General features: G+C 48.1%; 1 protein-coding gene across 4 annotated transcripts in view; it reads right to left on the bottom strand.

The window, feature by feature from the left end:
- LOC140429045 (nipped-B-like protein) overlaps positions 1-24563 on the bottom strand; it is an 817118-nt gene that overhangs the window by 344135 nt on the left and 448420 nt on the right. For all 4 annotated transcript variants that reach the window (XM_072515574.1, XM_072515576.1, XM_072515575.1 and 1 more), the window contains 2 exons: positions 9090-9170; positions 678-778 (listed from right to left, as the gene is read on the bottom strand). In XM_072515574.1, the coding sequence (XP_072371675.1) occupies positions 678-778; positions 9090-9170 (182 nt within the window). The remainder of the gene's footprint in view (positions 1-677; positions 779-9089; positions 9171-24563) is intronic.

Raw genomic sequence — 24563 nt, 5'->3', positions numbered from 1 at the left:
GAGAGAATTCCAAAGATTAACCAGCCTCTGAGTGAAGAGATCTGTGGAACTCTTTGCCGCAGAAGGCTGTGGAGGCCAATTCACTGAGTGTCTTTAAGACAGAGATAGATAGGTTCTTGATTAATAAGGGGATCAGGAGTTAAGGGGAGAAGGCAGGAGAATGGGGATGAGAAAATATCAGCCATGATTGAATGGCGGAGCAGGTTCGATGGGCCGAGTGGCCTAATTCTGCTCCTATGTCTCATGGTCTTATTTCTCATCTTGGGTAATGGTTTGCCCTTATTCTGAGATTGTGCCCTCTGGGTCGAGACTTCCCAGCCAGGGGAAGGACCTTTCCTGCATCTACCGTGTCGAGCCCTGTCAGAATTTTGTATGTTTCAATAAGATCACCTCATCCTTTTTAAATGCTGGAGAATATAGGCCCAGTATATTTAATTGTTCCTCAGAGGATAATCCCTCCATCCCAGAAATTATTTAGTGAACATTTGATGCACTCCCACTTTGGCAAGTATATCCTCTTTTAGGTAAAGGCACTAAAACTGCAAACAATAATCCGAGTGCAGTCTCACCAAAGCTCAAAAGTAATTGCAGCAAGGCATCTCTATCCCTATAAACAAATCCTCTTGCAATAAAGCTAACTTACACACAGCACTTACACAAAGAGTGAATCGTGTTACCTGAAATTTCTTAGACTCCTCTTACTTGTTGGGAGTTTTGCAAGCGAGGCAAACATCTCTTCTAATATCAACTGTCTGTGCTTCTCATACCTTGAGAACACCTGTGAAATGGTCCAAAAGAAAATCTTCAGCTGGATGATGAATTTTACAAGTGGAGCACAAAAACTTACAGCACGAAACTCAGAAATAGCCCATACTGCGGCATTAAACTCAGAAAAACCCCATACTGTGGCATTAAACTCAGAAAAACCCCATACTGTGGCATTAAACTCAGAAAACCCCCATACTGTGGCATGCCTATCAGGCTGTTGCATACCTTGTTACTGGGCAGACCAGCCAGCAATGTAGCAGAATCAGCTGGAGAAGCAAACGAGACGTGCATTTTAGGACTAAACACCTTCATCGGTGAATTAATTTAAAATTAAAACATGAAAGAAAACTTATTTTCGGAGCACCTTTCATAACTAACAGATGTCTCTCCAACTGCTTTACAATTGAAGTACTTTTGCCGTGTTTTCCTGATATTTATCTTGATTCAAAGGATGTGGCCATCGCTGGCTACACCAGCATTTATTGCCCTTCAGTTGGTGAGTTGCCTTTTTGAACGGCTGCAGTGCCCAAGGTGTAGGCACACCCACTGTGCTGTTAGGGAGGGAGTTTCAGGAGTATGACCCAGCAACAGTGAAGGAACTTCAATATATTTGAGTCAGGGTGGTGAGTGACTTGGAGGGGAACTTCCAGGTGGTGGGGTTCCCAGGTATCTGCTGCTCTTGTTCTTCTAGGTGGTAGTGGTCGTGGGTTTGGAAGGTGCTGCCTAAGGAGGCTTGATGAGTTTCTGCAGTGCCTCTTGTAGATGGTGCACACGGCTGCCACTGTTCATCGGTGGTGGAGGGTTTTAATGTTTGTGGAAGGGGGAGCCAATCAAGCGGGGCTGCTTTGTCCTGGACAGTGTTGAGCTTCTTGAGTGTTGTTGGAGCTGCACTCATCCAGGCAAGTGGAGAGTTTTCCATCACACTCCTGACTTGTGCCTTGTAGATGGTGGACAGGCTTTGGGCGGGTCAGGAGACGAGTTACTTTCTGTAGGATTCCTAGGCTTTAACCTGGATAAAAGCAAATTACTGCGGATGCTGGAATCTGAAACCAAAGAGGAAATGCTGGAAAATCTCAGCAGGTCTGGCAGCATCTGTAGTTAGAGAAAAGAGTTAACGTTTCGAGTCCAGGTGGCTCTTTGTCAATGTTCATCATTGCTTTGGCAAAGAGTCATCGGACTCGAAACGTTCGCTCTTTTCTCTCCCTACAGATGCTGCCAGACCTGCTGAGATTTTCCAGCATTTTCTCTTTGGTAGCCTTTAACTTCCCTGGTAGCCACAATATTAATGTGGCTGGGTCCAGTTCAGTTTCTGATCAATGGTAACCCCCAGGATGTTGATTGTGGGGGATTCCACGATGGTGATGCCATTGAATGTCATGGGGCGATGGTTAGATTCTCTCTTGTAGGAGGTGGTCATTGCCTGGCACTTGTGTGGCGCGAATGTAACTTGGCACTTGTCAGCCCAAGCCTGGATACTGTCCAGATTTTGCTGCATTTGGACACGGACTGCTTCGTTATCTGAGTCGTCACGAATGGTGCTGAACATTGTGTAGCCATCCGCAAACATCCCCATTTCTGACCTTATGATGAAAGGAAGGTCATTGATGAAGCAGCTGAAGATGGTTAGGCCGAGAACACTACCCTGAGGAACTCCTGCAGTGGTGTCCTGCAGCTGAGACGATTGACCTCCAATCACCACAACCAGCTTCCTTTGTGCAGGTATGACTCCAACCAGCAAAATTCCTCCCCCGTCATTGAGGATGGAGATATTTGTGGGCCTTCTCCTTGAGTGAGTCGTTTAATTGTCCATCAAAATTCACAGATGGATGTGGCAGTGTTTGTGGAATCACTTCGCTCCAGCACTTGCTGCTTATGCTCTTTGGCACACAAGTAGTCCAGTGTTGTAGCTTCATCAGGTTGACACCTGATTTTTCAGTCTCCCTGATGTTGCTCCTGGCACGCTCTCCTGCACTCTGCATTGAACCAGGGTTGATCCCCTGGCTTGGTGGTAATGGAAGAGTGGGGGGTATGCCGGGCCAGGAGGTTGCAGGTTGCGGTTGATACAATTCTGCTGCTGCTGATGGCCCACAGCACCTCATGAATGCCCAGTCGAGTAGCTAGATCTGTTTGAAGTCGGCGCAGGCTTGGAGGGCCGAAGGGCCTGTTCCTGTGATGTATTGTTCTTTGTTTTATCCCACTTAGCACAGTGGAAGTGCCGCATAACACAATGGAGGGTATCCTTAATGTGAAGACGGGACTTTGTCTCCACAAGGTGGTCACTTCAACAGGCAGATTGGGGAGGATGAGGTCAAGTATGGATAGAGGATTGGTTAATTAATAGAAAGCAAAGACTGGGGATTAATGGGTGTTTCTCTGGTTGGCAACTAGTGGTGTCCCTCAGGGATCAGTGTTGGGCCCACAATTGTTCACAATTTAAATAGAAGATTTGGAGTTGGGGACCAAGGGCAATGTGTCCAAGTTTGCAGACGACACGAAGATGAATGGTAAAGCAAAAAGTGCAGAGGACACCGGAAGTCTGCACCGGGATTTGGATCGATTAAGTGAATGGGCTAGGGTCTGGCAGATGGAATACAATGTTGACAAACGTGAGGTTATCCATTTTGGTAGGAAAAACAGCAAAAGTGTGTATTATTTAAATGATAAAATATTAAAACATGCTGCTGTGCAGACGGACCTGGGTGTGCTAGTGCATGAGTCGCAAAAAGTTGGTTTACAGGTGCAACAGGTGATTAAGGCGGCGAATGGAATTTTGTCCTTCATTGCTAGAGGGATGGAGTTTAAGACGAGGGAGGTTATGCAGCAATTGTATAAGGTGTTAGTGAGGCCACACCTGGAGTATTGTGTTCAGTTTTGGTCTCTTTACTTGAGAAAGGACGTACTGGCGCTGGAGGGTGTGCAGAGGTGATTCACTAGGTTAATTCCAGAGCTGAAGGGGTTGGATTACGAGGAGAGGTTGAGTAGACTGGGACTGTACTCATTGCAATTTAGAAGGATGAGGGGGGGGATCTTATAGAAACACATAAAATTATGAAAGGAATAGATAGGATAGATGCGGGCAGGTTGTTTCCACTGGCGGGTGAAAGCAGAACTAGGGGGCATTGACTCAAAATAAGGGGAAGTAGATTTAGGACTGAGTTTAGGAGGAACTTCTTCACCCAAAGGGTTGTGGAATCTATGGAATTCCTTGCCCAGTGAAGCAGTAGAGGCTCCTTCATTAATTGTTTTTAAGATAAAGATAGATAGTTTTTTGAAGAATAAAGGGATTAAGGGTTATGGTGTTCGGGCCGGAAAGTGGAGCTGAGTCCACAAAAGATCAGCCATGATCTCATTGAATGGCGGAGCAGGTTCGAGGGGCCAGATGGCCGACTCCTGCTCCTAGTTCTTAGGTTCTTATGTGTCATCCGCAAACCTACTGATCCACCCCCCACATAATCATCTGTGTCGTTTATGTAAATGATGAATAATAGGAGACCCAGCGCAGATCCCGGAGATACGCCACTGGACACTGGCTTCAAATCACTGAATCAGCCGTCTATCGTAAGACCAAAAGAGCAGAATTAGGCCACTCAGCCCATCGAGTCTGCTCCGCCATTCAATCATGGCTGATATTTTTCTCATCCCCATTCTCCTGCCTTCTCCCCATAACTCCTGATCCCCTTATTAATCAAGAACCTATCGATCTCGGTCTTAAAGACACTCAATGATTTGGCCTCCACAGCCTTCTGCGGCAAAAAGTTCCACAGATTCACCACCCTCTGGCTGAAGAAATTCCTCCTCATCTCTGTTTTAAACATTGTCCCTTTAGTTCGAGATGTTGTCCCCTGGTTCTAGATTTTCCCACAAGTGGAAACATCCTCTCCACATCCACTCTATCCAGGTGTTTCAATAAGATCCCCTCTCACCCTTCTAAACTCCAACCAGAACAGACCCAGATTCCTCAACCATTCCTCATATGACAAGCGCTTCATTCCAGGGATCATTCTTGTGATCCTCCACTGGATCCTTTCCAAGGCCAGCCCATTCTTCCTTAGATACGGGGCCAAACACTGCTCACAATACTACAAATGGGGTCTGACCAGAGCCTTATACAGCCTCAGAAGTACATCCCTGCTCTTGTATTCCAGCCCTCTCGACATGAATACTAACATTGCATTTGCCTTCCGAACTGCCGACTGAACCTGCATGTTCACCTTAAGAGAATCTTGAACATGGACTCCCAAGTCATTTTGTGCTTCTACAGCTAAACCAATTTTGGAATCCACCTCATCAAGTTCCCCTGAATCCCATGGGCATTTGCCTTGTTATAAGTCTCCCATGTGGACCTTGTCAAAGGCTTCTCTGAAATCCATATAACGTACATCAACTGCACTACTCTCATCTACACATCTGAATCTTGAACAAGGGACATAGTTGGTCTACAAAATTATGAGAGGTATGGACAGGGTGGATAGCAACAAGCTTTTCCCAAGAGTGTGGCTGTTAATTACAAGGGGTCACGATTTCAAGGTGAGAGGGGGAAAGTTTAAGGGAGATGTGCGTGGAAAGTTTTTTTACGCAGAGGGTGGTGGGTGCCTGAAACGCTTTGCCAGCGGAGGTGGTAGAGGTGGGCACGATAGCATCATTTAAGATGCATCCAGACAGATATATGAACGGGCGGGGAACAGAGGGAAGTAGATCCTTGGAAAATAGAAGACAGGTTTAGATAAAGGATCTGGATCGGCGCAGGCTGGGAGGGCTGAAGGGCCTGTTCCTGTGCTGTAATTTTCTTTGTTCTTTGTTTTTTAGTTCCCATTTGGTTTGATCGCATCGTACATTTTAAAATAATTTAATAATTTAAAAAGATCAATTAGTTTTGCAATTTTGTTTTTCATTTAGCTCCTTACATGCAGTTGAATCTTTTGGATGCTCAATAACTTTGGACTTTTCATAGCTGGTTCTTTTGCTGGCTTATCTCTGCAAAATTTGCCGTTCTCCAGTCCTGAGGGACCTCCCCCATGGACAGGGGAGAATTAAAAATTTGCATTAGAGCCCTGGAATCTCTTCCCTTACCACCTTCAGCAGCCTGGGACACAATTCAGCCAAACCTGGAGATTTGCCAACCTTTAAAGAAAGCTGCTTAGCAGACAGGAAGCAAAATGTTGAAAAAAATGTGTTTTTTCCCCCCAATTGGCAGTCAGTGACTAGTGGGGTACTGCAGGGATCTGTGCTAGGACCCCAACTGTTCACATTATATATTAATGATTTGGACGAGGGAACTAAATGTATTATCTCCAAATTTGCAGATGATACAAAGTTGGGTGGAGGGTGAGCTGTGAGGAGGATGCAGAGATGCTTCAGCGGGATTTGGACAGGCTGAGTGAGTCGGCACATGCATGGCAGATGCAGTATAATGTGGATAAATGTGAGGTTATCTGCTTCAATAGCAAAAATAGAAAGGCAGATTATTACTTGAATGGGTGCAAATTGAGAGAGGTGGATACACAGCGAGACCATGGTGTCCTCGTGCATCAGTCGCTGAAAATAAGCGCACAGGGACAGCAGGCAGTAAAGGCGGCAAACGGTAGATTAGCCTTCATAGAGAGAGGATTTTAGTATATGAATAGAGATGTTTGACTGAAATTGCATAGGGCATTGGTGAGGCCACACCTGGAGCTTTCTTCAGTTTTAGTGTCCTTATTTGAGGAAGGATGTTCTTACTATGGAGGGAGAGCAACCAAGGTTTATCAGGCTGATTCCTAGGTTGGTGGGGCTGTCGGAGAGACAAGCCAGTTAGGTTATACTCATTGGAGTTTAGAAGAGTGAGAGGGGATCTCATAAAAACTTAGAAAACTCTAACAGGATTACACAGGGTAGATTCAGAATAAATGTTCCCCATGGTGGGGGAGTCCATAAAACATAGAACATACAGTGCAGAAGGATGCCATTTGGCCCATCGAGTCTGCACCGACCCACTTGAGCCCTCAGTTCCACCCTAGCCCCCGAACCCAGTCACCGTACCTATCCTTTTTGGGCACGAAGGGTAATTTAGCATGGCCAAGCCACCTAACCTGCACGTCTTTGGACTGTGGGAGGAAACCCACGCAGACACGGGGAGAACGTGCAGACTCCGCACAGTGACCCAACAGGGAATCAAACCTGGGACCCTTGCGCTGTGAAGCCACAGTGCTAACCACTATGCTACCATGCTGCCCATAGTCCAGGTCATAGTTTGAGATAAGGGACCTTTTAGGACGGAGGCGAGGAGAAATTTCTTCACCCAGAGAAAGGAGAATCTGTGGAATTCACTACCACAGAAAGTAGTTGAGGCCAAAACGTTGTGCAATTTCAAGGAGGAATCAGATACAGCTCTTGGGAAATAAAAGGAAAAGGCGTATGGGGGAAAGGTGGGATCAATATATTGAAGTTCATCATCAACCAAGATCATAATGAATGGTGGAGCAGGCTCGAAGGGTCGAATGGCCTCCCCCGCTTCTATTTTCTAAGTATGTTTAAGTCTGCCAACACCGTGTCACTCCCTTTGTCAATTTGCTCAAGAACCTCAGTCTCTCTCTCTCCCAGAGTTCCAAATCTACATCCTCATCCTCTTGGTGAAGACAGATGAGAAGTAATTGTTCAAAACCCTCCCAACGTGATCTGGCTCCACTAGATTTCCCTGTTGGTCCCTAATGGGCCCTACTCTTTCTTGGCTATCCTCTTCCCATTGAAAGACTTATGGAATATCTTGGGATTATCCCTACTTTTACCAGCCCGAGCTTTCTCATATCCCTCCTGTCATGGGAGTGTCACTTTAAGAAATGTTTTTTGAGTTGGGCGCTGGCTGTGGCTCAGAGTTTTACTTTGAGTTTCACCTGGTTTTGTATCGCACAGGTTGGAAAGAAGTATCTCTCTATCTTCAGTTTGAAAGCTGTTTCCAGATTACTTGATAACTTAAAAGTGATAACTGTTTTCTGGAAGGAATTGAAACCTGCTGTTCTGGAAAAGAAACAGGTGTATCCATACCAAGTCTTAAAGACTGTAAGAGTGCAGTGTGTTGGGTCACACCTTTGAAATGTGGTTTCTGGTTTATGGGATCGTGTTATCATAGAATCATAGAATTTACAGTGCAGAAGGAGGCCATTCGGCCCATCGAGTCTGCACCAGCTCTTGGAAAGAGCACCCTACCCAAGGTCCACACGTCCACCCTATCCCCATAACCCAGTAACCCCACCCAACACTAAGGGCAATTTTGGACACTATGGGCAATTTAGCACGGCCAATCCACCTAACCTGCACATCTTTGGACTGTGGGAGGAAACCGGAGCACCCGGAGGAAACCCACGCAGACACGGGGAGGATGTGCAGACTCCGCACAGACAGTGACCCAAGCCGGAATCGAACCTGGGACCCTGGAGCTGTGAAGCATTTGTGCTATCCATTGTTATAAATTGGAACAGTTAAAGGGGGAAATTTATGAAGGGTTATACATAGATTACTGTAGCTGTGTGGGTTAGTTATGTTTATAGTTGATAAAAATGCTTACTGTGTGTGTTTATAAAAATGTTAACTAAATTCGTAGAATAAAGCTTGTGTTTGATTAAAAGTGCTTAAGGCCTGTGTTGAATAACACCTGAAAGACAGGCCCTTGTGCTCATCGTAACCAAAATCAACAAACAGTTGTAGGTCAGGTGAACTCCATGATATACTTTGGAGTTTTCTAACCCTGGCCCATAACACTCCCCTCTTTGCTCTCCCAATTTATTTCTTAAGCTCTATCCTGCACTTTCTGTACTACACTAATGCCTCCGCTGATTTGCTCCCCATGATAATCAGGAGGACTGAGTCGACAGGGCTGAGTTTGTTGTTTCCGGCAGTAGATAAGTTGCAACCAATTTGTGCACAGCAAGATAACAACAACAGAGAATGCTGGAAAAACACAGCAGGTCTGGCAGCATCTGTAGGGAGAAAATGCAGAGTTAACATTTTGAGTACGTCCAACAGTTCATCAGAATTGAAGGATATGTATTCCAGGACATCTTTGAAACGGTGTCTTGGCATATTTTACGCCCAGCCCAGAGAGCAGAAGGGGCCTCAAAAGACAGTGCCCCAACAGTACAGCATTCCCTCAGTGCTGCACTGGAGTTCCTTTATTTGGGAACTCAAATCCTGGGAGTGAGACTTGAACCAGGAAACTTCTGCCTGAGCGAGTGCGCAACCAAGTGAAACATGGCAGAACCAAATTACTGCAAATTGCAACAGATTTATTCATCTGCAGATAAACTAAACACAAACCACGGTTGATTATTTCAAATAACTGTACTTACAGCCGTCACTAGCTTGATGCCGCACAGCTGCAACTCACTAACGTTTTCCACAAAAAAGGGTGTAATTCCCATGGAAGAAACCTAGACAACAGAAAAAAAGGCAGTCAATACATCATTCCAGGAAGACGGGCAGGGCGGGGATGGGTATACATGGCCAAAGGAAACAACCTGCCATTTAATATTTATCATAGAACCCGTACAGTGCAGAAAGAGGCCATTCAGCCCATCCAGTCTGCACCCACCCTCCAAAAAGTACTCCACTGATGCCCACTCCCCGCAACCGTTTTGTTATGTTTATTGTCACGTGTACTGAGGTACAGTGAAAAGTATTTTTATGCGACCAGCTCAACAGATCATTAAGTAACCTAACCTGCACAGCACATCTTTGGACACTGTTATAACCTGCCTGCTTACCATTGGCTGGGGACTAATGGCAATCCCACAATCCTGTGGGAGTATGAGCTTCCCCAATGAGGGGGGGCGGAGAAACCATTAGTAAACTCCCTGGATAAATAAAGCTGGCCAGTTTGGAACCAGCAGGAAGGAGTGTGTAGCAAGGGAAGTTACTGCTACTGTTATGTATATATGTTATTGCAAATAAATGTTATTACTTTGTATCCTTAAAACTCGTGCTGGATTCTTCGTGGCCCTCACAAACTGGCGACGAGGGTTAAAGTGAATAGCTGTCTACACTGCTGAAGCCACCTCCCTGGATTTTTGTTGGATACAGGTTGGAAGTTGTTTTCTTTTCTCCCATGCCTCTGTACGGACGTTTGGATGTTTTTGATGCTGCGCTGGAAAGCTGGAACCAGTACGCACAACGAATGCGTTACTATTTCCGGGCAAATCATATCACCGAAAACGAGCGCCAGGTGGTCATATTGCTCACCGCCTGCGGCCCGCATACGTTTGGGGTGATTAGGAGCCTTACGTACCCAGCTGCGCCGGACACCAAAACGTTTGATGAACTTGTGAATATAGTGGGGCAACATTTTAACCCAACCCCGTCCACGATAGTCCAGCGTTACCGGTTTAATACCGCTGAGAGGACCCCTGGAGAATCCCTTGCCGATTTTCTATCCAGGCTACGCAGGATTGCGGAGTACTGTGACTATGGCGAGACCTTGTCAGAAATGTTACGCGACCGTTTGGTTTGCGGTATTAACAATGCGGCCACGCAGAGAAAGTTGTTAGCTGAGCCAACATTGACTTTTCAACAGGCCATTCAAATTGTATTGTCCGTAGAGAGCGCAGAACGAGGAGTGCAGGAGCTACAGGGAATGGAGGTGCATGCCTTCGGGCACAACCCCTTCCGTCCAAAAACGTCCCCCCCGCACTCCTGCGGTACCTTGGGCGAGGCGACGTCCGGACCGACGCTAGTGGCCGTCGGACATTCCTCCCCAAAGGGAGCCTTCTCCAGAACCAATGGATGAGGAGCCATGTCCATGTCAGGCTTGTAGGCGCCGACCCCGTCGCGGACGCCGGTCCTGGGGGCACCAGAGACGCTGTCGTCCCAACCGAAACTGGGACTAGCCCAGGGGCCGAACCTTCCATGTGGATGAACCTGCAGCACCTACTCCTGAGGGCGTGGAGACGGAGGACGACTTCCTGCAGCTGCATTGTGTGGCAGCTCCCCGTGTGGCCCCCATTAAGGTGACAGTACGGGTCAATGATCACCCGCTTGAGATGGAGTTGGAGCTGGACCTTGCCTCCCGACTATATGTAACGATTAATACACACCGCCTGTATGAATATACACGGTTGCCCTTTCGAGTATCCTCTGCCTGCGCTATTTTTCAACGTGATATGGAGGGCATTTTGAGAGGTTTACCACGTGTGGCTGTCTACCTAGATGACATTTTGATTACAGGGACGTCGGAGCAGGAACATTTGGAAAATCTGGAGGCTGTCCTTAGACGCTTTTCGGAGGCTGGAGTCCGTTTACGTCGCACAAAGTGCGTATTTCAGGCAAAGGAAGTAGTCTACCTAGGTTATCGGGTGGACCGCGAAGGTTTGCACCCCGTCGCAGAGAAGGTGCGTGCGATTCAACAGGCCCACGCCCCGACTGACACTTCGCATCTTCGTTCTTTTCTCGGTCTCGTAAACTATTACGGGAAGTTCCTCCCCAATCTGGCAACTACACTGGCCCCGTAGCACCTTCTGCAAAAGAAAAATCACACCTGGGTTTGGGGTCAGCCGCAAGAAACCGCTTTCCGGCAGGTAAAGCAACAATTGTCGTCGTCTGGATTACTAACCCACTATGATCCTGGAAAGCCTTTGCTCGTCACATGTGATGCATCCTCGTATGGTATTGGGGCCGTCCTGTCCCACAAGATGGAGAACGGGGCAGAGCGACCGATAGCTTTCGCCTCCCGCACATTGACTGCAGCGGAGAAAAAGTACACGCAGATCGAGAAGTAGGGCCTGGCAGTGGTTTTTGTGGTGTATGGCCGCCATTTCACTATCGTGACTGATTATAAGCCTCTGCTGGGACTTTTCAGAGAGGATAAGCCAATACCGCCCATTGCTTCCGCACGGATCCAGCGCTGGACTTTGTTGCTTGCTGCATAAGAGTATTCTCTGGAACACAAACCAGGAACGCAGATAGCAAATGCCGACGCACTGAGCCGATTGCCTTTATCGACCGGCCCCATGTCGACCCCCACGACGGGTGAGCTGGTTGCAACCCTAAATTTTATGGACACCTTGCCTGTCACGGCATCACAGATCCGTGAGTGAACCCAGACGGAGCCAGTCCTGTCAAAGGTTCGGCACATAGTTCTGTATGGTGGGCAGCATAGACAGCTCCCAGACGAGTTGCGGGCATTTTCCTCCAAGCTGTCAGAATTCAGCGTGGAAGACGGCATCCTCTTGTGGGGGACGCGTGTGATTGTCCCGGAAAAAGGCCAGGAGCTGATACTAAGAGACTTGCACAATGGGCATCCAGGTGTGACCAAAATGAAAATGTTGGCCCGGAGTTATGTCTGGTGGCCAGGCCTCGACACCGACATTGAGAAGGTGGCCCAAAACTGCTCCATTTGCCAGGAGCATCAGAAGCTTCCGCCGGCCGTGCCCCTACATCACTGGGAATGGCCAAGGCGGCCTTGGGCAATGTCCAAGTGGACAATGTCCTGCGCAACAATTGAAAAAATGCGTGTGTCTTTTAGTACGCATGGCCTCCCCGAGGTGCTGGTCACGGATAACGGCACTCCATTCACGAGTGAGGAGTTTGCGAGGTTCATAAAGATGAACGGCATACGCCATATCCACACTGCCCCATACCACCCGGCTTCAAATGGGTTGGCAGAGCGCGCAGTGCAGACATTCAAAAGAGGCCTAAAGAAGCAGTCTTCCGGATCAATGGACACGAGACTGGCTCGCTTTTTGTTTACGTATAGGACCACCCCCCATGCGGTGACTGGGGTAGCTCCCGCAGAACTCCTAATGGGCCGGAGACTTCGCACCCGCCTTAGTATGGTTTTCCCAGACATTGGCACAAAAGTACGGCGCACACAAGAACGGCAGGGACAGGGATTTTCTCGGCATCGGCCGATTCGGCAGTTTGCGCCCGGTGACCCAGTGTTCGTTCGGAATTTTGCTGGTGGTGCCCAGTGGGTTCCTGGTGTAATCTTTTGCCAAACGGGCCCTATATCTTACCAGATGCAAGCCCAGGGTCGTCCCCAGCGCAAACATGTAGACCACGTTCGGTCCAGAAGACTATCCCCTCCAAAGATTCCCTGCCCCCGGAGCTCATTTCTACAGCCGCAGAGACCAGAGACAAGGGAAGGTAGTCCTCACAATCTTCCACTGGTGCCTCACTAAAAGCCTGCGCAGGTCGTTACAGAACCGAATGGAGATAGAGACGCTGACATGACGGAGGCAGCAAACTCTGACTCCGAGATGGAGACACAGGACGCATCAGAGGGGGAATCCGCTGGTCCATGGGCCGTGGATGTACAACCGTTACGCCGTTCATCACGGAAGCGCCGGTCTCAGTCTCGTTACACGCCGCCTGATGCAGCGCCGCGTGCAAATGGTGTCCGGCCTGCGGCAAAACGAGTCCGACCCCCTCCTTCGCCAGGGTCTTCTGTGGATTCCTTGGACTTTGGGGGGGGGGAGGGATGTTATAACCTGCCTGCTTACCATTGGCTGGGGACTAATGACAATCTCAATCCTGTGGGAGTATGAGCTTCCCCAATGAGGGAGAGGGGGGGGGGGGGGGGGACCATTAGTAAACTCCAAGTATAAATAAAGCTGGCCAGTTTGGAACCAGCAGGAAGGAGTGTGCAGCAAGGAAAGTTGCTGCTGCTGTTATAATATATATATATATATATATATATATATATAATTATAAATGAAAATCGCTTATTGTCACAAGTAAGCTTCAAATGAAGTTACTGTGAAAAGCCCCTAGTCGCCACATTCCGGCGCCTGTTCGGGGAGGCTGTTACGGGAATTGTATTACGGGAATATGTTATTGTAAATAAATGTTATTACTTTGTATCCTTAAAACTCGTGCTGGATTCTTCGTGGCCCTCACAAAAGACACTAAGGGGCAATTTAGCATGGCCAATCTACCTACCCCGCACATCTTTCTTTATAACAAATGTCCATTCTACATCATTCTGATCAGTCGTCGCACTGAGTAAATATTACTCACTATGGGTGAACAATGAAACATTGTAAAGTTGAAACTAAAGAAAAATACCAGGAAAGACTAGGACCAGGGAATACAGTTTAATAATCAGAGGTCATGGGGCTGGTTTAGCACAGGGCTAAATCGCTGGCTTTTATAGCAGACCAAGGCAGGCCAGCAGCGCGGTTCAATTCCCATACCAGCCTCCCCAAACAGGCGCCGGAATGTGGCGACTAGGGGCTTATCACAGTAACTTCTTTTGAAGCCTACTTGTGACAATAAGCGATTTTCATTTCATTAGCATGTCAATTCCGCTGTTTACAATGGTACAGACCATACCGAACCGGCCGCGTGCTGGCAAAACTCAAAACAAAATGTCCCAGGGCGGCACGGTGGCGCAGTAGTTAGCGCTGTTGCCTCACGGCGCCAAGGTCCCAGGTTCGATCCCGACTGCGGGTCACTGTGTGGAGTTTGCACATTCTCCCTGTGTTTGCGTGAGTTTCGCCCCCACAACCCAAAAGCTGTGCAGGGTAGGTGGATTGGCCATGCTAAATTGCCCATTAATTGGAAAAAATTAATTGGGTACTCTAAATTTATAAAACAAAAAATGTCCCACATTACATGTAATTCAATGTTTGACAACATTTGCTAAATAATCCCGTGTGCTGAAACTTATGATGACAACCAAAGTAAGATAATAGTCGCGTTCACAACTGTGTGTAATGGGGGCTACATATACAATTGTTAAACTAAAAAGTAGGACCTCAAAAGGTAATAATCTCAGGATTGCTACCAGTGCCACGAGCTAGTCAGAGTAGGAATGTCAGGATAGATAGGATGAATACATGGCTCGAGAGATGGTGCAAGAGGGAGGGATTCAAATTCCTGGGGCATTGGAACCGGTTCTGGGGGAGGTGGGACCAGTACAAACCGGACGGTCTGCACCTGGGCAGGACTGGAAGCGATGTCCTGGGGGGGGGGGGGGGGGGGGGGGGTGTTTGCTAGAGCTGTTGGGGAGAGTTTAAACTAATGTGGCAGGGGGATGGGAACCGATGCAGGAAGTTGGAAGGTAGTAAAACAGGGAAAGAAACAAAAGGCAGTCAGGGGGAAAGTGTAAGGCAGAGAAACCATAGTCAAAAATCAAAAAGGGCGACAGTACAAGGTACAGTGACTGAGGGGAGCTCAGTGAATAAGTCCAGTAATACTAAAAGGAATAAAACGGGAAGTGAAAACATTAATGGTAAGCGACGCGGCAGGTTATTACATGAAGATATGGATTCAACAACAAGGAAAATTGGGAGAAAGGTTAAGAGGAAATATAACTTAGGAGAGGTTACTGATCGAGGTGTTAAGATTCAGAACAGAGGTAAAAAAGCCAACATAAGTGTACTTTACCTGAATGCTCGTAGTATTCGGAATAAGGTAAATGAGTTGATGGCGCAAATCATTGTGAATGACTATGATTTAGTGGCCATTACTGAAACATGGTTAAAGGATGGTCACGACTGGGAGTTAAATATCCGAGGGTATCAAACTATTCGGAAGGACAGAGTGGATGGTAAGGGAGGTGGTGTAGCTCTGTTATTTAAGGATGACATCCGGGCAACAGTAAGGGATGACATTGGTGCTATGGAGGATAAGGTTGAATCTATTTGGGTGGAAATCAGGAATAGCAAGGTGAAAAAGTCACTGATAGGAGTAGTCTATAGGCCAGCAAATAGTAACATTATGGTGGGGCAGGCAATAAACAAATAAATAACTGATGCATGTAGAAATCGTACAGCAGGGACTTCCGGGTGCGGCGATGATCAGCTAAGTCGCACGTTTCGGCAGCTCCCGTTGGAACGGACTTTTGGGCTCTTAATAGGAGCCCCAACGGCAATTTAAACGGCCAAAAACACTGTGCGGTAAACCAGAAGGGAATCCACCCCGGACACGCATGGATAAGGGAGAGGATAGCAGCCGGATTGCGGAGGATCCTCTGGAGCAGCGGCAAGGAAGGGAAGCTCAAAGCAAGATGGCGTCGGAAGGTGGCCGCTTGTTATGGGGCCCGGACCAACAAGAATTCATGCGGCGCTGTGTGGAAGAGCTGAAAAAGGAGTTGAAGAAGGAGCTGTTCACCCCGATATTACAGGCGATTGAAGGGCTAAAGGAGGAGCAGAGGACACAAGAGCTGGAGCTTCGGGTCGTGAAGGCAAAGGCTGCTGAAAATGAAGATGAAATACAGGGCCTGGTGGTGAAGACAGAGACGCACGAGGCACAGCACAAAAGGTGTGTGGAAAGGTTGGAAGTACTGGAGAATAACTCGAAGAGGAAGAATCTAAGAGTTCTGGGTCTTCCCGAAGGCGCAGAAGGGGCGGATGGCGGGACATATGTGAGCACGATGCTTCACTCGCTAATGGGATCGGAGGCCCCGACGGGCCCTTTGGAGGTTGAGGGAGCTTATCGAGTTCTGGCGCGAAGAGAAATACCCCAAGCTATAGTGGTGAGGTTTCTCCGCTATAATGACAGACGGTCCTCAGATGGGCGAAGAAAACTCGGAGCTGAAGGTGGGAGAACACGGTGATCCGCGTATACCAGGATTGGAGTGCGGAGGTGGCGAGAAGGACGGCAACTTTTCAATCGGGCTAAGGCGGTGCTTCACAAAAAGATCCAGTTTGGAATGTTGCAACCGGCGAGATTGTGGGTCACACACCAAGGGAAGCACCACTACTTTGAGACGGCAGAAGAGGCGTGGACATTCATTGTGGACGAGAAGCTGGAATAGTCGGGCTAGAGAAAGAACTTTTGGGACAAAGTGGTGGGGTGATTATGTGGGGCGAGAAGAAAAGGGGGGGGGGGATGGTGTTTTCAATTTGTTAATTTTGCGATCCTGGAACTTTTCCCTCTTCCCCATGTTGGGGGGGGGGGGGTGGTATGAGGAACTGGGGGCGTCGGCCATTAGGGGCGGGGCCGAGTGGGAAACGCAGGCTTTGTTCGCGCTATGGTAATTATGGCGGGAACAGGGGCGCAGGAAGGAGGGGGCCTCGCACAGTGGGGGCCGAGGACAAGGGGGGAAGCCGAGGTCAGCCAGAGTTCGCTGACTTCTGGGAGCAACATGGGGGGTGCAACTACGCTAGAGGGGGATCTAGCGGGGGAGGGGGGGGGGTTAACTGGGTTGCTGCTGCTAAGGAGAAGGGGGAGCTGTTATGGGATGGGGTGGTCGAGGCGGGAGGGCGCCGTCGGGGGGATATACGGGTACGTGGGAACCGGGTGAGGAGCTGGGTTAAAAAAGGGGATGGCTAGTCGACAAGGGGGGGTAAAGAGCCCCCCAACCCGGCTGATCACGTGGAACGTGAGAGGGCTGAATCGGCCGATTAAAAGGGCACGGGTACTCACACACCTAAAGTAATTAAAGGCAGATGTGGTTATGTTGCAGGAGACACATCTGAAACTGATAGACCAGGTCAGGCTACGTAAAGGATGGGTGGGGCAGGTGTTTCATTCGGGTTTAGATGCGAAGAACAGGGGGGTGGCTATCTTAGTGGGGAAACGGGTACTATTTGAGACAAAGACCATAGTGGCGGATAGTGGGGGTAGATATGTGATGGTGAGTGTCAGATTGCAAGGGGAGGCGGTGGTTCTGGTGAACGTATATGCACGAACTGGGATGATGCAAATTTTATGAGGCGTATGTTGGGACGTATCCCGGACCTGGAGGCGGGAAAGTTGGTAATGGGGGGAGACTTCAATACGGTGCTTGATCCAGGGCTGGACCGGTCGAGGTCCAGGACCGGGAGGAGGCCGGCAGCGGCCAGGGTACTCAAGGACTTCATGGAACAGATGGGAGGGGTAGACCCCTGGAGATTTAGTAGGCCTAGGAGTAAGGAGTTCTCATTTTTCTCCCATGTTCATAAAGTATACTCACGGATAGACTTTTTTGTCTTGGGAAGGGCACTGATTCCGAAGGTGACAGGGACGGAATATACGGCCATAGCCATTTCGGACCACGCTCCACATTGGGTACACCTGGAGGTAGGAGAGGAAAAAGAACAGCACCCACTCTGGAGAATGGATATGGGCTTATTGGCGGATGAGGGGGTATGTTTAAGGGTGAGGGGGTGCATCGAAAGGTACTTGGAGCTTAATGACAATGGAGAGGTTCAGGTGGGAGTGGTCTGGGAGGCGTTGAAGGCAGTGGTTAGAAGGGAACTGATATCCATAAGGGCACATAAAGGGAAGCAAGAGGGTAAAGAAAGGGAGCGATTGCTGAAAGAACTTCTGAGGGTGGACAGGCAATATGCAGAGGCACCGGAGGAGGGACTGTACAGGGAAAGACAAAGGCTACATGTGGAATTTGACCTGCTGACCACGGGTAAGGCAGAGGCACTGTGGAGGAGGGCACAGGGTGTACAGTATGAGTATGGAGAGAAGGCGAGTCGGCTACTGGCCCACCAATTGAGGAAGAGGGGAGCAGCGAGGGAGATAGGTGGGGTGAGAGATGAGGAGGGAGAGATGGAACGGGGAGCGGAGAGAGTGAACGGGGTGTTCAAGGCATTTTATGAGAGGTTATATAAGGCTCAGCCCCCGGAAGGGAAGGAGGGAATGATGCATTTCCTGGATCAGCTGGAATTCCCTACGGTGGAGGAGCAGGAGAGGGCGGGACTGGGAGCACAGATCGAGATGGAGGAGGTGGTAAAAGAGATTGGGAGCATGCAGGCGGGGAAGTCCCCGGGACCGGACGGATTCCCGGTGGAATTTTATAGGAAGTATATGGACCTACTGGCCCCGCTTTTGACGAGAACCTTTAATGAGGCCAGGGAAAGGGGGCAGCTGCCCCCGACTATGTCGGAGGCAACGATATCGCTCCTTTTGAAGAAGGAAAAAGACCCGCTGCAGTGTGGGTCCTACAGGCCCATTTCCCTTTTAAATGTAGATGCTAAGCTCCTGGCTAAGGTGATGGCGACGAGGATATAGAGGACTGTGTCCCGGGGGTGGTCCATGAGGATCAAACTGGGTACGTTAAGGGGACACAGCTGAACACGAACATACGGAGGTTGCTAGGGGTAATGATGATGCCCCCACCAGAGGGGGAGGCGGAGATAGTGGTGGCGATGGACGCCGAGAAAGCATTCGACAGAGTGGAGTGGGATTATCTGTGGGAGGTGCTGAGGAGATTTGGTTTTGGAGAATGGTATATCGGATGGGTACAGCTGCTGTATAGGGCCCCGGTGGCAAGCGTGGTCACGAACAGACAGAGGTCTGACTACTTCCGTCTTCATAGAGGGACGAGGCAGGGGTGTCCCCTGTCTCCATTACTGTTTGCATTGGCGATTGAGCCCCTGGCCATAGCACTGAGGGGCTCCAGGATGTGGAGGGGAGTACTCAGGGGAGAAGAACACCGGGTATCTTTGTATGCAGATGATTTATTGCTGTATGTTGCGGACCCAGTGGAGGGGATGCCTGAGATAATGCAGACACTTAGGGAGTTTGGGGAATTTTCGGGGTACAAATTGAATATGGGGAAGAGTGAGTTGTTTGTGGTGCATCTGGGGGAGCAGAGCAGGGGAATAGATGACTTACCGCTGAGGAAGGTGACAAGAGATTTCCGGTACTTAGGGATTCAGATAGCCAGGAGTTGGGGAACCTTACATAGGCTTAATTTAACAAGATTGGTGGAACAGATGGAGGAGGATATTAAGAGATGGGACATGGTGGTCAAAATGGTAGTCCTCCCGAGATTCCTTTTTGTGTTTCAGTGCCTTCCGGTGATGGTCACGAAGGCTTTTTTCAAGAGAATTGAGAAAAGTGTCATGAGTTTTGTGGGGGCCGGGAAGACCCCGAGAGTGAGGAGGGGGTTCTTGCAGCGTAGCAGGGATAGGGGGGGGGGCTGGCACTACCGAGTCTAAGTGAATACTACTGGGCCGCCAATATCTCAATGGTGTGTAAGTGGATGGGAGAAGGGGAGGAAGCGGCGTGGAAGAGATTGGAGATGGCGTCCTGCAAGGGGACCAGCCTACAAGCAATGGTGACGGCGCCGTTGCCGTTCTCCCCGAAGAAATACACCACAAGTCCAGTGGTGGTGGCAACACTAAAAATTTTGGGGCAGTGGAGACGACATAGGGGAAGGACGGGAGCCTCGGTGCGGTCCCCGATAAGAAATAACCATAGGTTTGTCCCGGGGAGAATGGATGGGGGATTTGGAGCATGGCAGAGAGCTGGGGTTGTGCAACTGAGAGATCTGTTCGTAGACGGGACGTTTGCGAGTCTGGGAGCGCTGACGGAAAATACGGGTTGCCCCAAGGGAATGAATTTCGATACATGCAACTGAGGGCTTTTGCGAGGCAGCAGGTGAGGGAATTCCCGCAGCTCCCGATGCAGGAGATTCAAGATAGAGTGATCTCAGGGACATGGGTGGGGGATGGTAGGGTGTCAGATATATACAGGGAAATGAGGGACGAGGGGGAGATCATGGTGGATGAGCTGAAGGGGAAATGGGAAGAAGAGCTGGAGGACGAGATTGAGGAGGGGCTGTGGGCTGATGCCCTACGTAGGGTAAACTCGTCGTCCTCGTGCGCCAGGCTAAGCCTGATACAATTCAAGGTTTTACACAGGGCACATATGACCGGAGCAAGGCTCAGTAAATTTTTCAGGGTAGAGGATAGGTGTGGGAGATGCTCGAGAAGCCCAGCAAACCACACCCACATGTTTTGGTCATGTCCGGCACTGCAGGGGTTCTGGGGGGGGGGCAAAGGTGCCTTCGAAGGTGGTGGGGGTCCGGGTCGAGCCAGGCTGGGGGTTGGCTATATTCAGGGTTGCAGAAGAGCCGGGAGTGCAGGAGGCGAAAGAGGCTGATGTCTTGGCCTTTGCGTCCCTAGTAGCCCGGCGAAGGATATTGCTTATGTGGAAGGAAGCCAAACCCCCGTGCATGGAGACCTGGATAAATGACATGGCAGGATTTATAAAACTAGAACGGATAAAGTTCGCACTAAGGGGTTCGGCTCAAGGGTTCACCAGGCGGTGGCAACTGTTCATTGACTACCTCGCAGAACGATAAAGGAAATGGGAAGGTAACAGCAGCAACCCAGGAGGGAGTGGGGGGGGGGGGGGGGGAAAGAGAGCCCAGGCGGGTCCTCAGGGGTGTTTTTGTATAGATATTTGTACCTGGTTATGTATATTGGATTGTTTGATTTTATTTTTGGAGAGTTATTATTTTTGATATGGCAGTTGCCATTTAGTTTATATATATATTATTTATTTATTTGTTAAAAACGGCCACTGTTATTTATACTGTTTTATTGTTGTAAAAAGGAAAACCTTTGTATGTTTTGTTTGGCCAAAAAATTTGAATAAAATATATTTTTTTAAAAAAAGAAATAGTACAGCAGTTATCATGGGGGATTTTAAACTACATGTCGATTGGTTTAACCAGGTCGGTCAAGGCAGCCTTGAGGAGGAGTTTATAGAATGTATCCGCGATAGTTTCCTTGAACAGTATGTAATGGAACCTACGAGGGAACAAGCGGTCCTAGATCTGGTCCTGTGTAATGGGACAGGATTGATTCAGGATCTCATAGTTAGGGATCCTCTCGGAAGGAGCGATCACAATATGGTGGAATTTAAAATACAGATGGAGGGTGAGAAGGTAAAAGCAAGCGCTAGTGTTTTGTGCTTAAACAAAGGAGATTACAATGGGATGAGAGAATAACTAGCTAAGGTAAACTGGGAGCAAAAACTTTATGGTGAAACAGTTGAGGAACAGTGGAGAACCTTCCAAGCGATTTTTCATAGTGCTCAGCAAAGGTTTATACCAACAAAAAGGAAGGACAGTAGAAAGAGGGAAAATCGACCGTGGATATCTAAGGAAATAAGGGAGAGTATCAAATTGAAGGAAACAGCATACAAAGTAGCAAAGATTAGTGGGAGACTCGAGGACTGGGAAATTTTTAGGGCGCAACAGAAAGTTACTAAAAAAGCTATAAAGAAGAGTGAGATACATTATGAGTAAACTTGCTCACAATATAAAAACAGATAGTAAACGTTTCTACAAATACATAAAACAAAAAAGAGTGGCTAAGGTAAATATTGGTCCTTTAGAGGATGAGAAGTGAGATTTAATAATGGGAAATGAGGAAATGGCTGAGGAACTGAACAGGTTTTTTGGGTCGGTCTTCACAGTGGAAGACACAAATAACATGCCAGTGACTGATGGAAATGAGGCTATGACAGGTGAGGACCTTTAGAGGATTGTTATCACCAAGGAGGTAGTGATGGGCAAGCTAATGGGGTTAAAGGTAGACAAGTCTCCTGGCCCTGATGGAATGCATCCCAGAGTGCTAAAAGAGATGGCTAGGGAAATTGCAAATGCACTAGTGATAATTTACCAAAATTCACTAGACTCTGGGGTGGTCCCGGCGAATTGGAAATTAGCAAACGTGACACCATTGTTTAAAAAAAGGAGGTAGGCAGAAAGCGGGTAATTATAGGCCAGTGAGCTTAACTTCGGTAGTAGGGAAGATGCTGGAATCTATCATCAAGGAAGAAATAGAGAGGCACCTGGATGGAAATTGTCCCATTGGGCAGACGCAGCATGGGTTCATAAAGGGCAGGTCGTGCCTAACTAATTTAGTGGAATTTTGAGGACATTACCAGTGCGGTAGATAACGAGAGCCAATGGATGTGGTATATCTGGATTTCCAGAAAGCCTTTGACAAGGTGCCACACAAAATGTTGCTCCATAAGATAAAGATGCATGGCATTAAGGGGAAAGTAGTAGCATGGATAAGAGGATTGGTTAATTAATAGAAAGCAAAGACTGGGGATTAATGGGTGTTTCTCTGGTTGGCAATCAGTAGCTAGTGGTGTCCCTCAGGGATCAGTGTTGGGCCCACAACTGTTCACAATTTACATAGATGATTTGGAGTTGGGGACCAAGGGCAATGTGTCCAAGTTTGCAGACGACACTAAGATATGTGGTAAAGCAAAAAGTGCAGAGGATACTGGAAGTCTGCAGAGGGATTTGGATAGGCTAAGTGAATGGGCTAGGGTCTAGCAGATGGAATATAATGTTGACAAATGTGAGGTTATCCATTTTGGTAGGAATAACAGCAAAAGGGATTATTTTTTAAATGATAAAATATTAAAACATGCTGCTGTGCAGAGAGACCTGGGTGTGCTGGTGCATGAGTCGCAAAAAGTTGGTTTACAGCTGATTAAGAAGGCAAATGGAATTTTGTCCTTCATTGCTGGAGGGATGGAGTTTAAGACTAGGGAGGTTATGCTGCAATTGTATAAGGTGTTAGTGAGGCCACACCTGGAGTATTGTGTTCAGTTTTGGTCTCCTTACTTGAGAAAGGACGTACTGGCACTGGAGGGTGTGCAGAGGAGATTCACTAGGTTAATCCCAGAGTTGAAGGGGTTGGATTACGAGGAGAGGTTGAGTAGACTGGGACTGTACTCGTTGGAATTTAGAAGGATGAGAGGGGATCTTATAGAAACATATAAGATTATGAAGGGAATAGATAGGATAGATGCGGGCAGGTTGTTTCCACTGGCGGGTGAAAGCAGAACTAGGGGACATAGCCTCAAAATAAGGGGAAGTAGATTTAGGACTGAGTTTAGGAGGAACTTCTTCACCCAAAGGGTTGTGGAATTTATGGAATTCCTTGCCCAGTGAAGCAGTAAAGGCTCCTTCATTAATTGTTTTTAAGATAAAGATAGATAGTTTTTTGAAGAATAAAGGGATTAAGGGTTATGGTGTTCGGGCCGGAAAGTGGAGCTGAGTCCACAAAAGATCAGCCATGATCTCATTGAATGGTGGAGCAGGCTTGAGGGGCCAGATGGCCGACTCCTGCTCCTAGTTCTTATGTTCTAAAGACACATGGCAATATTTTTGCACCCATTTCAACTGAACAAAATAAGTGATAGCCATTCGGCGGCTCATTCATCAGGGCTATGCCTTGACCTATTAAGAGTTTTTTTTATTCATTTAAGGGATATGGGTGCCGCGGAGTTGGTGGTGAGCTGCCTTCTTGAACCGCTGCAGTCCATGTGGTGTAGGTACACCCAGTGCGCTGTCAGGGAGTGGGTTCCAAGATTTGGACCTGGAATTGACAGGGAGTGACAAGCAAAGGAACAGCGATATATTTCCAAGTCAGCACCCTGTTCTTAAATTCTGTGGAATTCTTTACCACAGAGGATTGTAGAGGTTGGGTCATTATATTTAAGGCTGAGACAGACAGATATTTAATCAGTGAGGGAATCAAGGGTTATGGGTATACCGCAGGAAAGTGGATTTGAGGTTTACATCAGGTCAGCCTTGCTATCATTGAATGGTGGAGTGGACCTGATGGGCCGAATGGCCTACTTCTGCTTCTACGTCTTATGGTCGTACCGTATAAACTTCTTGTTTCCTCTGACATTGGTATTCTTGCGAGACAAACAGCGTCAAAGTGTTTTTTTTTTCCAGAAATACTGGAGTAATATTAGCTTAATATTGGTGGCAGGAAAGGTAATGACATCCTGCCTTAAAGATGTAATAGAAAACCATCTAGAAACTGAAACCATGTATGTAGTCAGTGTGCAGTCCAAAGGGAAGGTTATGCTTGACTAACACAAGGGCGGCACAGTGTTTAGCAGTGCTGCCTCAGTGCCAGGTACCTGAATTCAATTGCAATTTTGGGTCACCCTCTGTGTGGAGGTCTGCACATTCTCCCCGTGTCTGCGTGGGTTTCCTCCGGGTGCTCAAGCCTTTCTCCCACATTCCAAAAATGTGCAGGCTCAGTGGATTGGCCGTGTGGAAATTGCCCCATAGTGTCCAAAAAGGGTAGGTGGGGTCATGGGGATAGGGTGGGGGTGTG

This window comes from Scyliorhinus torazame, chromosome 9, assembly GCF_047496885.1.
Source record: "Scyliorhinus torazame isolate Kashiwa2021f chromosome 9, sScyTor2.1, whole genome shotgun sequence".
In the NCBI taxonomy this organism is placed as follows: Eukaryota; Metazoa; Chordata; class Chondrichthyes; order Carcharhiniformes; family Scyliorhinidae; genus Scyliorhinus; species Scyliorhinus torazame.
This window is presented reverse-complemented; position numbering and strand designations above follow the sequence as displayed.